The sequence below is a fragment of the Artibeus jamaicensis genome, unplaced genomic scaffold, assembly GCF_021234435.1.
Source record: "Artibeus jamaicensis isolate MK-2021 breed Jamaican fruit bat unplaced genomic scaffold, CSHL_Jam_final contig_867, whole genome shotgun sequence".
Lineage (NCBI taxonomy): Eukaryota > Metazoa > Chordata > Mammalia > Chiroptera > Phyllostomidae > Artibeus > Artibeus jamaicensis.
The window spans coordinates 4,191,664-4,210,130 of NW_026521995.1; the positions used below are offsets into that span (position 1 = coordinate 4,191,664).

General features: G+C 42.2%; 1 protein-coding gene across 2 annotated transcripts in view; it reads right to left on the minus strand.

Annotated features, from left to right (window-relative positions):
* Positions 1–11,724, minus strand: part of PIP4K2A (phosphatidylinositol-5-phosphate 4-kinase type 2 alpha) — a 159,721-nt gene extending 147,997 nt beyond the window's left edge. Inside the window, exon 1 of one of the 2 annotated variants that reach the window (XM_037165501.2) lies at positions 11,314–11,724. In XM_037165501.2, coding sequence (XP_037021396.1) covers positions 11,314–11,457 — 144 coding nt within the window. In that variant the 5' untranslated portion in view covers positions 11,458–11,724. The remainder of the gene's footprint in view (positions 1–11,313) is intronic. The other variant, XM_037165499.2, reaches the window with a different exon arrangement.
* Positions 11,725–18,467: the final 6,743 nt, after the last annotated feature.

An 18,467-nucleotide genomic window follows, 5' to 3' on the forward strand; every position in this document is an offset into this window, starting at 1 on the left:
ACACCTCTTATTGCCAACTTGCAGGAAGGTTCTCCCCCACTCTAATGCATCGACCTACTCAGCAAACTGCTCTTAAGTACTCTGCTCAATTTTAGCAAAAATAAATTTCTCAGTGATTGTGGAAGGGCTCATAGTCTACCAGGCGAGCACTAATGGCTTATAGGTCACAGAATCCCTGCTCCACTGATTCATTCAACTATATTTATGGGTACCTATTACATATAAGCTCGGTTCTGGGTGCAAGGATTAGGCAGTAAATAAGACTGTCTTGTCTGCTGTGGAACTCAACATCCTAGCTGGGGAGATAAGTAATAAATATGTAAACAATTCAGTTTCCTAGTATTAAGTGTCACAGAGAAAATAAGAGTAACGTGAGAGTGAAGGGACTACTTTAGATGAGGGGTCAGAAAGGCCGTAAAAGGCAACTCTTTGAGCTGAGAGACTAAAATGACAAGCAGGGGCCACCACTCAAAGATCGGAGGGAAAACATTCCAGACCGAGAAGAAAGCAAAGGCAGAAACTCTGTGGCTGTGCTGGCTGTGGCTTGTCTAAGGCGAGAAAAAGAGGAGTACAGCCGGAAGGAAGAAGTCATGAAGAGAGGAGGAAGGGCTAAGGGCAAAGAGGGAAATGGGCCAGGCCAGTAAGGCCTTGCAAGCCATAGCCGAGAGTTTGGGTTTCATTGGCAACAGAATGGGAAGCCTCAGAAGTTTTCACTGGAGTGACATGCTATTTACATTTCAGAAAGATCATTCTGCCAGCGTTGTGCAGGACTGGACTGAAACAGGGCATGGGTGAACACGGGGAGACCTGCAACTACTGCAGTGCTCCACAAGAAGAAAATTTAAATGGGAGGAGAGAAGCATGAAGATTTGGGACTCGGAAATGAAAGCGCTGATGCAAAGGGAAGAATCAAGGTTGGTTCCTAGGTTTCTGGCTTGAGCACCTGAGGAGATGGTACCTCTTCCTGAGCTGGAGAAGAAAATGGTTTTAGACATGACAAGGGGTGGGGTAGAGCAGGAAAAGGAAATCAAGAGCCCTGTTTGGGACACACAGCTGAGATGCCTATTCGGGTGAATATATGTGGTAAGAGACTGAATATGAAGCCCAGCAGGTCAGAGTTGAAGAAGACAAAAATGTCTCAATCATCGGCATAAAGCCATGAGACTAAGTAAGATCAGGCAGATAAAATACATGCATTATAGAAGAAGCCCCTGGACAGAATCCGGGGACTTCAAACATTCTGAAATTGGATAAAGAGGAGAAACCTGATAAGGTTCCTAAGACACGGTGGCTGGGGAGGCAGAAGAAAATAAGAAAAGACAATCCAGGGCGAACCCCTGGATTTAAAAACATGAAGATGCATGTTGCTGGTGATGCTGACGAGAGCAGTTTCCTCCCAGTGGTGGGGTGGGGGGTAGGGACAAAAGCTAGATCGGAGTACCACACAGAGAAGAGTGTCAGGTGAAGGGGGGACAGCGACTGTAGACAACATGGGGCAACAGCTTTAGACAAAACTTCTCAATGTTTGCTACAAAAAGGAACACAGAAAACAGAGCAGACAATGATACAGTGAGAGATGGGATGTCAAAGGAAAGTTTTTGTGGTTATGGCTGTTTATTTTGCTTCTAAGATGGGAGATCCCAGATCAGCAAGCAGTGTCCAACACAAAGTGCTGCAGAGATGGAAACATCCATTTGCCCAATACAACAAGCATTACCCACATGTGGCTCCTAAGCATTTGACATGAGACTGAATCTATTATTATTGTTATTATTATTATTATTAAACATATGTATTGATCCCAGAGAGAAAGAAAGTGGGAGAGAGAGAAAATCAATGTGAGAGAAACATCCATCGGTTGCCTCCCGCACATGCTTGGGCCGGGGACTGAAACTGTAACCTAGGCATGTGCCCTGACTCAGAATCAAGGCCATGACCCTCGGGATGATGCTCCAACCAAATAGCCACACCAGCCAGGGCTGAGACTGAATCTTAAGATTTAATTTTAATTAAATGAAATTTAAATAACCATGTGTGACTAGAAGCCCCAAACCAGAGTGCAGCCCTCCAACATGTTTGTAAGCTGATGGATTCAACTGTCCAAAAGTCAGCAGATGAGGTCAGGTGAGAAGACCAGAAGTGCACGGCTTCTATGGTCAATGTCTTTAAAGCTCGAAAGATGAGCAGCTGTGAGGAGGAGAGAGCAGCAAAATGCTAGAGGGCAGTTTAAGGAGAAGGAAAGGCAAGGAAGAGGTTCAAAGAGCAGAGAATATGCTGAGTAGGAACAGTAAGAAAACTGGGTTGAGTACCACTTGAGAGTTAGAGTAAATTTTAAAGTGGGCCTTGTCAAAACTGTTGTTAAGTTTTCTCTGGCAATGTCAGCTACTGGGCCCTTTCAAATCTGGCCTCACACTACATTTTCAACCATCTCCTAACATTCCTCAAAATTTACCTCTGTGGTTTTTCCGTCTTCTTGGTTGCACAACCTTTTTGCCCTTGTGTTATATAACAGCGTGTATTCAGTGAAAAGAAGAGGAAGAGGCAAGAGAGAGTAGGAGGAGAGGAGGAAGAGGAGGAGGAGGGAATACAGCAGGAGAGGAGAAAGAGGAAGGGGAAGGGGAGAAGGAAGGGAAAGGGGAAGAGAAGGAGGGCGGAGAACAAAAGCTGCAGCTCTGGATGAGCTGAGATAGGGGCTCCATTCTTCCCCCAGCTCAGTCCCTTCCCCCCCCTCCCCCAGCCTCTAAGGAAGCTCCAAAGAACCTCAGAGTTTGGAACCAAAGATTTACTCAAGCCAGTGCTTCTCAAACTGGACTGTGTTTACAAATCACCTGTCTTGTTAAAACGAACACTTTGCTCCAGAAGATGTGCAGAGAGGCCAGAATTCTGCACTTCTAACAGGCTCCTGATGATGGTCGATGCCACCATTTTGCAGATTATACTATAGGTGAACGGCCCCACCAGACCACTTAACCATTTTCGACTCAGTCTGCTTACTTTTGCTACTGTGGACCCCTTGGCCATATAGGCCTTCCTTGTCTTCTCCAACTGGAACATTCTACTCCAATTTCAAGGCTCCTTCTGAACCATTTTCCGAGAGTCCTGAGAGAAGTCATCATAATCCAGTCCCTGCCCACATCTCCTTCCACTCTCCCCACTTAGCACTCTGCCCCACCACACGGACTTCCTCGCAGTTTCCTAAACATATGAAGCCAGCATCAGCCTCAAGATCTTTGCACCAGCTGTTCGTTTTCCCTAACATGCACTTCCCCCAGATAGCCTCATGTCCAACCCCTGCATATCCATTATCCCCTTACTCAAGCGTCTTTTCCGTGAGGTTTATACTCTGACCACCCTATTTAATAATAGCAAACCATTCCTAACACTCTAGTTATTTATACAGGGTGGGGCAAAAATAGGTTTACAGTTGTAAATATACAGAACAGTTTGTTCCTATATTATTACTTATTAATTATTGTACTATACTTCACACAAACTGTAAACTTCCTTTTTAAAATAAAACTTTTATTTACTTTTTTTTAGAGAGAGGGGAAGGGAGGAAGAGAGGGAGAGAAACATAGATGTGATAGTTGGGAATCGAACCAGTGACCTTTCACTTTGAAGGACACCGAACCAGCTGAGCCACACCAGTAAGGGCTGTAAACCGACTTTTGCACCATCCTGTACAGATATGTTTCTCCTGCACTTACAAGCAACTTAAGGGCAGTGCCCATAATATATTCATTTTGCATCCCAAGCATTTTGCACAGTATCTCTTGCATTGAAAAAAAAAGTAAAATATCAAATCAATAGCAGGCATAATTTGTAACTAATGAATCTGAATTAAATTAACTGAGTCTAAACACTTCAAACAATCTGATCACTAGTGGAAGCATTAAAAATACAAGAACATTTTAACAAAACAGATGTAGAAAGTAAAGCAAGGGCATGAAGATAATTATAAAATGATCAATACATAAGTCAAAGATGCACAAGCATGCCAAGTGCGACGGTGACTTTATGGCTGTGAACCAGAATAATGCAACGATTAATTTAACACGTTTTACCACTGAAAATATTTTTTTAAAAATAGTGACAGCTAATGTTTACTAAGAACTTAGCATTTGCCAACAACTCTTTACATACTTCACAAGTATCGACTTATTTAATCCACATATCAGACTTATATAATAGGTATTTTTATTATCTTTTTATTAAAAAAAGGAATTGAGAAAGAGAAGCCAAATGACCTGCCCAAGGTCACACAGCCAGCCAGCCAGTATGGCACCAGAGCTCTTAACCATTATAGAGAAGTAAAAAACCACAGAAACTTACTTAAAATGTAAAGCCTTATCTTTACGTAGGTTACTGTTTTAAAACTCTCTACGACACTTTTCATTTTATATGTGTGTGTGTGTATGTATGTATACTCTTCCAACATACTTCGAACATAGCAATAATTTTCTTTCTCTGCAGGAAAAAGTGTTTTCAGTTTTCTTCATAGCTAATACAACAGTCACCCCCTAGCCATGGTTTTACTTTCCATAGTTTCTGTACCTGTGGTCAGCAGTGGTCCAAAAGTATTAAATGGGAAAACTCCAGAAATAAAGAACTCATAAGTTCTAAATCGCATGCTCTTCTGAGTAACGTGATAAGGTCCCTCACTTTCCTGCTCCATCCCACCCACGATGTGAACCATCCCTGCGACTAGCATATCCTCTTACCCCAGGCGGTCACTTAGCAGCCATCTCATTTATCATTTGTGGGAGTGGGGAGCAGGGGGAGAGACAGACACAGAGAGAGAGAGAGACCACATTCACATAACTTTTATTGCAGTGTATTTTTATAATTGTCCTCTTTTATTATTAGTCACTGTTGTTTCTCTCTTACTGTGACGAATTTATAAAATATATGGGACCTACTGGTCTTAGTACTATCCATGGTTTCAGGTATCTCCTAGGAGTCTTGGAATGTATCCCCTGTGGAGAAAAGGGGGGCTACTATACCCTGTCTGTCAAAGCTTTTGAGACTAAGGGAAGATTTCAAAAACAAGAGAGAGAAAAAAGCATAATTCACAGGCATGCCCAGGCAGCACAGCTCAATGGTTAAGGGTTCAGGTTTGAATCACACCACCTAAGAGCACGATAATCCCAGCAGGTAATTAATTCAATTTACACCACTTCCTACTATGTAGTACCATTCCTCCCTACTGTGTGCTTTCCCCCATTTCCCACCCCATAGCACTCCTCCTTATTTTTGCAATGGTTCTTAACTGGGTTCCCCCCCCAAACCTCTAAGTGGTCCATGGATAGAGCACAGGAGATCCATGAACTTGGTAGGTAGTATATATCCTATGTACTACTTTTATTTATTCATTCAAAAGCATTATTTATGAAGGGGTCTGTGGCCTTCAGCATACTGTCATACGGGTCCCAGGCAAAAAAAGGAAATGTACATAAAAGACAGAGAAATTAGGTATTTTTAACAAAAAGGAGGAAATAAATCTGGTTAGGATTGGCAAAGTGACAATGGGAAGAAAGAAATGGAGTCAAGGCAAATACCTAGGTATTGCTAAATAAAATGTCATCTTTCACCTTCCTTCCACTTTCAACCTTCTAAAAAGAGAGACTACCACTTGCTTGCACTCATTCACTCCTTAGATCTTTAAGCTTACACACACACAGAAAATAAACCACTGGGCCCAAAAGTATACCCATGAACATCATGATCTCTACAGCATCCAATCCTGTGGGCCCCCTAGCTGAGTTTTCTCTTGCTTTTTGTTCCTCCTTCCTCATTCCTTCCCTCAAAACAGGTGTCCCCGTTTTCCAACTTCTTCCCTCAGAGATCTGCTTACCCCGTGTCTCACCAACCCTGCACGGGCAACTCTCCATTCTCCACCCCGACCCTAACCTTGCTCCTGAGTTCTAACCCCACCTTCCAACACCTCACAGGTGGGCACTGTCACAACACCCACTCACCATCACCTGCAATTCAACTTTTCTTAAATTAAAAAAAAAGATCATCCTTTTTTCAACATACAACTCTTTCTCCTAACTTTTGTTAACTCTATTATGAGGTCACCTTTCTTCCAAAGATTCACCACATGCAGTCAGGGGACAAAGCCTGAACATTTCTCCTTATTTTAAACATTATTCCTTCTGTCTTGCTACTTAAAATATACCCCAGGAACCAGCAGCACCAACATCACCTACGAACATGATAAACATCTGTATTTATCTCAGGCTTTATCCCAGACCTGAGCCAGAATCTACATTTTTAAAATGTCCCCACGTGACAAATACACACATTAAATTCTGAGAAACACTTGTCTAGTGCTTATCAGTATGTTAGCAGCCAAATTGCATCTGAGGTTGACCGCTACTAAGTATTAATTACAGAATCCTTATTGTGTGCTAATACAATGTGAGGCTTTAAATATATAATCTTACTTAACACTCAAAATAATCCTGTGAGGCAATCATCACCTTCATCTCCACTTTTAAGAATGAGTGCTTTGGGGCTCAGGTGGGGCTCATCTATCTGCCCAAAGAGACCATAAATGATGAAGGTAGGACTTGAACCTAATCTGCCCAACCACAAACCGTTTTGCCATAATGCACCAATTCCTCTCAATTCCAAAACTTCTATTTCAAAGGGTGTGTTGATAGAATTAATTACTCTGGCTCACCGCATTTTCTAATAAATTTAAGGTAGATTTTGTTTGTTTACTCAAATTCTTGCTGAAAACCTTTCAGAAGGCATAGCAGCAAACGTGAGGCAGGAGGCGTGTGCATCATTCTCAATACTCAAGTTCACTCCAAGGTGTTTGAGAAAAATGAAGAAGAAGTGTATTGCTTTGAGGCTGTAGCCCCAAATTTTAGGGGTTATGTAACTACTTCCTTCATAATAAACTTTGTGTATATCTGCTTGGCATTCTTCAGTCTTCTAAAAAGGCAAGAAAAAAATAAGGTGAGACTGGGTTCCTTGAATGAATGATTAGTTGGGTTCCATTCAGTCAATGAGTTTTATCTGATTATGATTTTAATTGCTTTATTATACTCTACTCAGTTAATTATTTCATAGTCATATATGTATCATTTAAAAATCTGGTTTTATCTTTTTTTCCAGTGCACAAATATAGACCCACAAACCTAAAAGACATCACTGTTTTTCCAATATAGTATTTACCTATCCTGAGTTTCAGACTTTATTGAGAATAAAACAAAAGCTATGAATACTCTACCCAGAAAATGACATATTCATCAAAACAGAAAATGTGCCACACGACACCAAGATAAACAGCCCAGCCCTATTATGAGGACAGGCACCGACCTGGTACTGCCTAGAGGCGCTCTCCCTTTTGAGAGCTGTTCTTCCCAACTCCAACAGACAGGTGCTGCCTCCTTTTTATAACTGCTCGCTCGATGCTGCAAATCACCAAGCCAACCCAATCAGAATCCCTCCACGGATTTTTATAACTGGATCAGAGACAGAAAGTCCCTTTGGGTGGCAGAAAGTACAGAATGTGAAATTTGGGAACCATTAGTTCCCTGTGGAGGAAACCTGTCAACTGTGAGAAAGAATAAACCAAAAAGGGCAGAAAAGTGCCAACAGCACTCAGTCACCTGGTTCCCATTGTTTCAGAAGCCCAGACCCAATCCCATTCTCCTGGTTTGGTTACTGCCCCAACCTTCTCAGCGATAAGCCTCCAAAACCCTGTGTATTTTAAATTTTTGCCTAAACCCATCTGTGTTTCTATGGCTTACAACCAAAAGACTCTAATTAAATAATGGCCACTTCTAAATACTATATTTGTTTTAAACAAGTTTTATGTCCTTCACATTTTTCTATACAGATACCTCCTCCACATATTTAAATAGATTTTCAAATAATTTCTAAAAAGCTCACATTTTACTCTGTATAAAAATCTTTTAGAATCTGTTTAAAACAAGTCTTGGCTCAGACCATGCTGCATGCTCCACATACTATTAAAATATAATTTTAAGAAGCTAACTGCCTGATCATTTTTAGTTTAATTCCAAATGGAACAAGGTAAAATTGCCTTCTTAAATCATCTTTTTCTTTATGTATTCAACTATATTCTCTGCTCAAAATACTTAAAAATTGGCAGTCATCCATTCACTGATGGATATTTTAAGTTAGAAAGCAGTAACATATCAAATTAATCACACAAAGTCAGTATTATTCTGATTGAGAATTATAGCCACAGTGGATTTGAAAATTCCTACCTTAGTTGCAGTTCTTATATTTCAATGAAATAGACTTTGACTTAATAGAATGCAATGCATTCCAACTACAATCAATCCAACAGACTTTTAGTTCACACATCTCTCACTGTCACCACCGATTTCCTTCCCTCTAGTCATGGCCTTGAAAATTCTCTGGATGCTGCTGCATTGGCAAGGTAATAATAGTAATGACTCCTGTGTTACATACTATTACTATTCCTAGTCTGTGCATCCCTGTATAATGCTATGAACCTAGTAGACTCTAAAAACAGTTGAATCTTTAAGTTAGAAAAAAACTTGAAAATTATCTAGTCCAAACACCTTACTTCATAGACAAAAACATTGGTGCAAAAATTTGTTAACATGCTCAAGGTCAACAGAGTTACAGAAAGAATTAGTACACAGATCCAATGAACATTTTCCATTGTATGCAGAAGGTTTCCAATCCCTACAGAAGATGCCCAAATGATAAAATACATACATGGTTCCCCTTTAATGTTCCCAAACTATGGTTATTTCTAACTGTCCTTAAGACAAATCCAAATGAATTTTAAAAACCTAAAATTGCTATATTCCTGACAAATAACTTCCTATTAATTCTCATCGAATTAGAAATGTAGGAAACTATTCTTAATCTGAATGATCTGTTCCTTCTCTGCTCTGCTTTCTCAAGTGCCCCCATTCACATACAACACTATGCTTGCTCCTTCCCAATAATGCTGACCTATTTATTCTTACATTATAACATCAACTTTGGTGCATACAAGGTCATATAAAAACACTGATCTAATATTAGATTTTGTCACCTAAACTGAAATCAACCAGCAACACTTGGCATCTAAGTACTTAGATTTCATCTTTATATACATTTTCTTTCTTTTGTTCAAAAATAATAAAGAAAACAGATATTCTGAAAAAGAAGGCTGTGAAATAGAGTTTCCTTATGTCAACTCAAGAGCCCTCAAAAATATGAGGGGCATTTTTAGCAATCTTTGCACAGTGGCTGCCACTTTTTTGTGCCTACTACGTGCTGAATGAAAAACATGGTTATATTATGCACTGTGGAAACTCGCCTCCTCTGGATGACTAAACTTAGAACTGCTAACTTTTCTTGAAAGCAAAAAATAAAATAACATGAACATTACTTTTATAAACCTTAAGTAGTTTCAAAGTATTTCTAATGAGAAAAAAAACCTAAAACAAATGTAGCAATTCATAGATACAAAGTAGCAACATAAGTGGTTATAGTAAAACATGCACAATTACATGATTTTCTAAAGTCAACTGGAATTCACACTAATGCCCAGAGGTCACACTCTGTTTTAGCAGCATATTCTTGCCACTACTTCACCAGATTAAACGCTCAACCACAGCACTCTCGTGAACAAAACATCAGAACTCTGAATGATAAAAGCACCCTTAAATAGAAACTAACAACATTAATTTTAGAAAAGAAACTAACAACAGAAGTAATTTTTTAAAAGTTAAAAGAAATAGACAACTCAAAATTGCAGACACAGGAAAAATTCATTTTATTTTCTGTAACAAAACTTAAGCATCTTGGTGAAGTAATGTATGCTGTTGTAAATAAAAGCTTACATTTCTAATTGCTAAAAAAAAGTCAGGAAGTTAAAATGAACTTCAATGGATCAGGCATTAGGCTGACAGAAATAATCATTTCTCAGTCTTATTAAAAACACAATCAATACTGATACTGTTTCACCTTTCCCAAGCTTGGAAAAGAAAAATACAAATACGATGCTTTTGAGCAATTTTAAACAACTTCATTAAATTCAGACTGTTCTTTAAAAACAAAAACAAAAACGTGCTTTTCTGTCATTTCTATTGTGCTGAAAAGGGCACACAGACATCCATAGAAATAAAACGTTCAGACGTAGGGAAAGCAAGCTTACAATTTTCCCCCAGATGCTAAACCGCAGTGGGTAAGGTCATGGTGAAAATTCACAGGCTCATTTAAACTTTCATGGCTCAGCCAACAGTTCCTATCAGGTTTCCTGATCCTAAGGAGATTAAAACTGCCGGAGTTTCTCGCAGTTGCGATCAGCAAGAGGCTATTTCAAACCCTCAAACCGCAGTCCGCAGAGCCCGCAGCGGCGCATCTCCCGCCACCTCTGGCTGCCCGTTAAGCTAGCCTTTCCAAGCGTTCCCCTCTAGCCTTTTACAGAAACCCCCAACGCGTGCAGTCGACCCTAGACCGCCTTCCATCGTGCCCGCCGAGACCCCTCCCGCGGTCATCCCCTGGCCGCCCTTCTGCAGTCGGTGACAGGGGCCTGGTTCCCAAGGAGGGGGGGGAGGTGTGCGGAGGAAGCCTCCCCGCAAAGCGGCTCTTAAGCCCGCACAGCAGCAGGGCGATGCAGAAGAGGGGCAGAGGAGATGCTAAACCCCATAGCGATATTTACACTGGCGGGTGTTTGTTTGTTTTGGTGGAGTAGTCAAAAATGGTCCTAGTCTCCAATCATACCCGAGAAAGAAAGAATCTAAGCACTAAAGCTGCTGTCTCGATCTCCAGTATTCTCATTCCCGTTACCCCGCGGGCAGGCTCCGGGTGCTCCTACCTGGGACAGGTATACGTGCCGGCCCCTCGGAGGATCAGACCGCCCCCGCCGCGCCGCGCCCAGCAGAAGGGGACATCGCCGGGACACAGACCCCAGCAGCCCCCAGCGAGGCTGACAGCCCCGGCGAGCCGAGCCCGCACAAACTTCCCGGTTCCTGGGCTGCGGGGGCAGACCGTCGGGCAGACGGACCGGGGGCGACACTGGTATCGTCCCCAGAACTCAAATGCAGATGGATCCCTCGTGCTGCATCCGGACCTAGGTCCGAAGGGGGTCCCAGTGGCATCTGAGCGGCCGGGTGGAGCAAGCGCGCGCCCGAGGATGGGGCAGAGGCGCCACGGCAGGAGGGCAGCCCGGGAGGGCGAGCAGCCGGAGGGCTAGGGCCCAGCTCGGGCTCCCAGCCCAGCAGCAGCTGCAGCAGGAGGAGGAGGGGAGAGAACGAGGAGGAAGAGGAGGAGGAGAGAGACTGCAGCCGCAGCCCGAGCTCTTACCGAGTGGTTTACCCCCCACATCAGGACGCTGAGCAGCGGATCGCTGGCCCGAAAGAGCTTCACTTTCTGCGCTACGAAGTGCTTCTTTTTAGTCTTGGTCTTGCTCGCCAGCACGGAGGACCCCAGGTTGCCGGGGGTCGCCATGGCTGCCGCCTCTGTCCCCTCCACTGTCGCGCTCCGAGGCCGGGGACCCGCCCTCTCTACTCGCCAGCCCGGGGAGGCAGCCGCATCCCACCGGCAGCGGCCCCGGCGCGCCGCGCCCCGCTCCGCCCGCCGCCGCCCTCGGCCCCGCTCCGCCCGCTCTGTCCGGCTTGGGAGGGAGGATAAGCTCAGCTCGCACCCCGGCTGGTGTACGGCGCCCGCCGCGGATAGGCGCTCAGCCCGCCGCGGGACCCGGCGCGCCGCGAGCGGCTTCCGCGTTGGGCGCCGGCGTCATGACGCAGGGGGCGGGCGGGCTGCAGCGGCGGCGCCGCCGGGCGGGGCGCGGGGCGCGGGACCGCTAAGCCGAACCCTGGCGCTCCGGTTCCCCTCCGCTCCGGCCAGGCGGGCGCCCTAGCTCGGCCGAGGTCCGGGCAGCAGCTTCTGGCTTGTCCAGGAGGCCGCGGCGTAGACCTGCGGCGCGGGGAGAGGGAAGACTCCCGCGAGGCATCCTCTTCTGATCCCTCTGGACGAAAGGGAAAGACCGGGAGAATGGGGGCATCGGAACAGAGGAGCCCGCGGAGGCGGAGTTCAGGAGAAGGAAGGAGGCTCGGGGAAGCGCCTCAGGCTGGTTGCCGCGAGTCGGGAGAGCGAATGAGACTCGAAGTGCTGCTGGCAGACCAGGGCTTCCCTGGCGCCGAGGAAAGGACCAGGGTACATCCTCGGCCACGTTCCCAAGTGGCCCTGAAATGAATTTATTAATCCCTTTGTTTCTTTAACCTTTTGGACCCCGGACCTGGGCTTTTCCACACTCTCCAAGTCAAGCGGAAGGTAGACTTACACCTAACAGTCCGAGCTGTCATTCCCACCACCACCCTCTACCCTGGACAGGAGCCTGTGTTCTTTGGTTTGGCCAAGAAAATCGTGACCTAACCTGCTCCTTCTGTTTCGAATCCCGCACCGTGTTCTTTACAGCCTTCCTTTTTTTTTCTATCCACGCACCTTCTTCCACAGAAATCTGTCCATTGTCTTCATCCGCATACGCCTATATTTAGCCCTTCTTAATGCTTAATACCTGGCCCATCTGCGGAAAGCTACCATTCAAAATAAGTCATCCTATTCTATGTATTTACCTTGGCTCAACCCACTGGGCGAATATTATTACTCCACCCAAATACAATAGGGAAGACCTACTGTGTGCTTGGTAATCTGCTTAGTTGTGTCAGGGAGACAAGGGATGACAGACCCTTATCCCTTAAGGATCTTAGCCTCATGGGCATGGGGAGGCCACAGGTCATGGGGTCACCTTCATTTGCTCCTCTTTGTGCTTTGCTCTTAAGACATAAGGGTTGCCCCCAAATACTCTCCTTCCCTTTTCGTTCTATTGTCCAAAATGATGTCTACTCCCCCTGCTTCAACCATCACCATCTTAGTGGTAATAAATAAATAAATAAATAAATAAATAAATAAATAAATATTTAAAAAGCAAACCTAAATTTGCAGTGAGAACATAAAGTTGCACAATTCTTCCACATATTTGAGCAAATCAGTTAAACTCTTTGAGCCTCAAGGTTTTGTGTGTGTGTTAACAGTCTGGCCCTGGTCATTGAAATCCTGCTTTACCTATTTTATAGGACGTTTGTTAGAAACAAAATCATCCGCAGGCAATAACTAGGAAAAGCCTTTCATAAATCATACAGCAATATATACAAACAAGATACAATGTAGAGTACTTGCAGGTAACCCATACACTCTCCCCTGAGAAGTGCCTGGTTGAACATCTGTATATGAATTGTTCACAAGCACCTTTTAAAAGTGCCTAAAATCAAGTTCAAAATCCTCCTCTATCCCACATGTTACTTTATTTTTCCATTATACTGGAATTGGCATTCATATCTCTCAGGTCTCAGCCAGAAGTTCATTTGTTTAACAAATTTTCATTGGCCAGGCTTGAGAGCTTCAAATCACCATTGATTATTCCTTTCATCATCGCGCCACATGAACCCCTTTACCAGGCCCTGCCCTTGAAAACAATTGTGCACAAATATTACCCCTTCCATGACTCTTTCACAGTCCTCCAATTTGAAATTAATCCATTCACTTCAGTGTTTCAATAGCATTTTATTTATTCCACAATAGCTCTATTGCACTTAATTGTATATTAATAATGCAAGACAATGGGCTTATTGTGAATGCCGAAAACCTGCATTTAGTGATGACAAAGCATTGGATACCTGTGGGCACTGTCAGATGAGGCCTTACTTAGGAGGGCAGCAAGCTATGGATGGGTGCACAAGGCATCACCCCTGTTAGGAGTAGATAGTGGCATAGGCATGAAGATGAAAATCCATGAGATATTTTCAGATGAGGATACTTGTAGAACAGAAATTTTTTCCAGCTATATTGAGGTATAATTGACATAACATTGGGTAAATTTAAGATGTACAATTTGACTGTCTGATGTAATCTCTATTGTGAAATGACTACCACAGTGAGGTTAGTTAATAGCTCCATCATATAAGTCCCATTTGTGTGTGTGTTCCTGTGTGATAAGAACATTTGAGACTTATTCTCTTAGCAACTTTCAAGAATATAATCTATTAGGTTGGCCAAAAAGTCCATTATATTTTTTCCATAAAATAAGAGACGCATTTTTCATTTTTACCAGTATAATGGTTTGGATATTTTAAGTATGTTGGCTATCTCCCGTTGTTGACTTTTAGTGGGTAGAGGCCAAGGCTACTGCTAAACATCTCCCAATGCATAAGACAGCCCCATAGCAAGAAATTATTGGCTAAAATATCAGTAGTACCAAGAAACTTCACGAACCACTTTTAACACATTTGATCAATCACAGCACCTTCTCCATACACTGCAAAAATCTTTTTTATTTTTTTCAGTTGTGTTTTTATTTTTCATGAAGTAATAAAGCATAATACACTGCAAATGTGGCATATCTTATTCCATTTCAATATTAAAATGGCTGCATAAAAATTATCACCAATTTTGGGTAAGTTTTTTTAAGTGCACACTTATATGATAGCTGTCACAATACACTCTAACAAAATTATTTCAAATAAAGTTAAAGACAGCTAAGTACTACTAGAGCCATCATACGAAAAAAATGAACTTTTGGGCCAACCAATAGTATTTTTAAGCACAGAATTTTTGTTTAACCTGCTGTGGATGGCATTAATTATAACACCATTCATGAATGGGTCATTAAATGCTTTTGCCAATGACATTTCACATTAACTTTGTATTTTGCAGAGGGTGTGTGTGTGTGATGCAGGAGTTTTAGAGTCACAAAAATGATCTCAGAAAGTACCTAATCCAGTTTTCAAATTATATACATAAGACAATTGAGATTTGAGAAATTTAAGTGATTTCCTGGCTTGTTGGGAGACAAATCCTTTGAAGGTAGATCCATTTTGTACTTACTCTCTGCCGTGATGAGCCTGTCATAACCCCTTCCCATGGCATCTATAACAAAGTTTTGTGAATAAAAGAATTTTCCTCTCTTATAACAAAGTTGCAAATAAAAGTTACACACTCAGGAAGTTTGTTCAAGGTCCCATTAAAAAATACTATATTGAGCCCTGGCTGGTGTGGCTCAGCGGACTGAGTGCTGACCTGTGAACCAAAGGGTCACTGGTTTGATTCCCACTCAGGGCACATGCCTGGATTGTGGGCTATGTCCCCAGTGCGGGGTTCATGAGAGGGCACCACACACTGATGTTTCTTTCCCTCTCTTCCCCTCTAAAAATAAATTTAAAATCTTTAAAAAATACTATATTGGGAAAGCAGGTTAGGTTAGACTTAATATTTCAATGAGGGTTAAATACAACGTGAATTTAGCAAACTAGCAGTTTGATCACTGATTTTTTAAAATTTTGTGTGATAATAACACAATGCATATGTCCTTAGTTCAGTGCCTAATTCAGGCTGCTTATGTTGTCAAGAGTTGAAGCACCCAAACCACCAGCGTTCAACAAGGGTCTTGATGAGAGGCATGGCTAGAGGAAGAGAAGCAAGGAAGTTCCATTTCAGGATGGGCAAGCAGTCATGCCAGTCAATGAGAATGCTGCTCCCAGTCCTTTTCATCTGGCCTGTTGGGCTGTTTATCCAGGTGCCGAGAGCCGCAAGAATTGCTCCAGCAGCCAAGTTCACTAGGAAGAAGGAAGGAAATGTTGGCAAGATTGAAAGCCTCTCAGTACTGATTTGTTTCTGTCTGTGGTCACTTTTTGAAAAATTTTCTTTTAATTTAATCAACTTTATTTATGTTGACTAATGTATGCAGTACCAGAAATGGAGGTTGAAATAGGGTGGAGGCTCTGCTTTTTTTATTGCCATTTTTATAAAAAAATATTTCTTCAATTGAATAATTCCTATTAGAATTCTTCCTTGTGAAGAGGAATTCAGTAATTTCCGTAGTGCTCTTTGGAAGCTTTTATGCTTTTCATTGCTCTGTGAGGAGATCAGAGCAAGATGTGAGACATTCAATCTTCTCTAGTGTTTCCAGAGCCTTGCCTCGAAGTGCAATTATTTTAGAAGACCATTATTAAAGTGCATATACAGTCAAACCCAGCCAAAATGGAATAAATGGGATCCAAGAATTCAGCTGTGACATGTGAGTTAGTTTTGGGGGGAGAAGGGAATTTGGAGACATGATGGAGCACAGCTTGTCATCTGAGTTCTGAGGGTCTGTGCTGCCCAAACCTCTTCTAGACCGGCTGTGGTTTGGCACCAGCTGGCTGGGGTTGTCCACTCAACTGAAATATTGATAATTGTTCTGGCTTCTGCACATGGCTGGGACCTCCAGGACAGTGGTAGCAATTCCAAGAATCTACCACTTAGTTGGCAGCTATTTTGTTGCCCTGACTTGGGGAGATTGAGCTAGGAGAAGATTGGGTATAAAGAAGCTCACACATAGGGTGACCATGTCCCAGCCTGCCTCTCTTCTGCCCCCTCCCCAAATAGAGAGTGAGGGATTTAGCAGCCCCCTTGGAAGACAGGAAGCTGTGTGAGGGATAGAAGTCATTCTCCAATATCATTATATCTTTATTATACATGCCTTCATAATAGAAATGGATATTTCCAACATTGGGAGACCAATGAAATGAATAATAGTAGATTCATATGGCAGACTATACTGTGATCAATAAAAATGGCATTTTCACAAAACCACAACAGCAAAATAATCATGATATTAATATAAATGAAAGAAGTAAGCTACAAAATTATATACAGGTATAGTTTTATATAAAGTATATATGTATATAAACATGTAAAAGACTAAAGGAAATTACATCATACTGTTAATAGTGATATATCAGGGATGCAGTTTGGATTATAGATGATTTTTAAAATATATTTCTGTATTATTATGTTTATAATAATTTTTAAATGTAACCATTTTTCCTGATTAAATGACACAGTAATGGCTCTTAACACACTAACACGGTTTCTGTAAAAGACCAGCCTTTTAAGTTGCTATTCATTAAATTTACTGTTGAACTAAGTTAGCAGCTCCTCAAGTTCACATAGTCCTTAAGTAAAAGGAAGGCTACAAATATAAAGAAAACAGGAGTAGCCCTGGCCAGGTGGCTCCGTTGGTTGGAGCATCGTCCCATGTACCAAAAGACTGTGGGTTCAATCCCCAGTTTGGGTGCGTATGAGAGGCAACTGATCTGTGTTTCTCTTTCACATCATTGTTGTTCTCCTCTCTCTCTTTCTTCCTCCCTAAGATCAGGAAACATATTTTCAAGTGAGGATTTTTTAAAAAAGAAAATAGGGGTTGTGTTAATTTATCAAGTAGACATTTCCCCAATGCTTAGGGCCTATGACTTTTCCAATTTTGTTTTTTTTGTTTTTAAGAAAAAAATTGAGATCAGACACAAACTGACTGCAAAAGAAAACTGCAAAAGGAATATTAATAAATATTTTATTAAGTGTCCAAAACAGATAACATAATACTGTCAGGTTTACTTAATTTAAATTTAATATAAAAATGCCAGTACATTTATAAGCAATTTGTGAGTTAGCTTTTCTTATTTTGCAAGTATACATAATGACTAATAAAAAGATAATAGCCAATCAAAAATTTAATGTTAGTAGTAGCCAAAAATTCAGAAATTATAAAAATCTTTTCTTACAGCAGGAGTATTGTATTAAATGTAGGCTATGAATTCCTTTTTGTTGTTTTTCAAGTACAGTTTTCTGTCTTTTACTCCCATCCCAGCCCACCCAGCAGCCCTCCCCCCATCTCCCTCCCATTTCCATGCCCCCGCCCCCAGTCTTTGTCCATGTGTTTTTTAACTTGTTCCTGTAAACCCTTCCCCTTTTCCCCTGAAATTCTCTCCCCTCTCCCCTCTGGTCACTGTCAGCCTGCTCTTACGTTTGACGGCATGAGGGGGTAGAGCCTCCAAAACTCAGAATGCCCAGCACTGGAGGGAGTCTTTCAAATACTCTGGGAAGTTTTATTCTTTGCTGATCAACAATGTTTATACAAATTTCTGTGACCTTCAGAAGTCAAAGCTGAATGAGGAAACCAGATGAACCAGAAGATTTTAGCCTGAGCCTTTTGTCCTGGCTAAAGAAAAAATCTAAGATGTCCTGAGCAGAAAGTATGGACCTCAACTATGTGGAGGTTGGGGAGGATCCTATGGGGAAAAGAGGGAACCCAGCCAGGTGCCTGTGAATTTGCCCCAATCCTTTATGGCTGCTGCACAAGTTACATCTGACTATTGTTAAGGGAGTTGGCATTTTCCTCAGATTTTTGTTTTTTTCAGTGACACTTAGAAAAATGCATTTATGCCATTCTTTATTTTTTTTTTAATTTTATTTAGTTACTTTTCAAGTACATTTTTTTTTTCTTCTCTGCCCCCCCCACCCGGTCTCCCCCCTCCCTCCCATTCCCCCCCCCCCCAGTCCTCATCTCTGTGTCTTTCATACTTGTTCCTCAAAATCCCTCCCCCCTTTTTTCCCCTTAAGTTCCCTTCCCTCTCCGCTCTGGT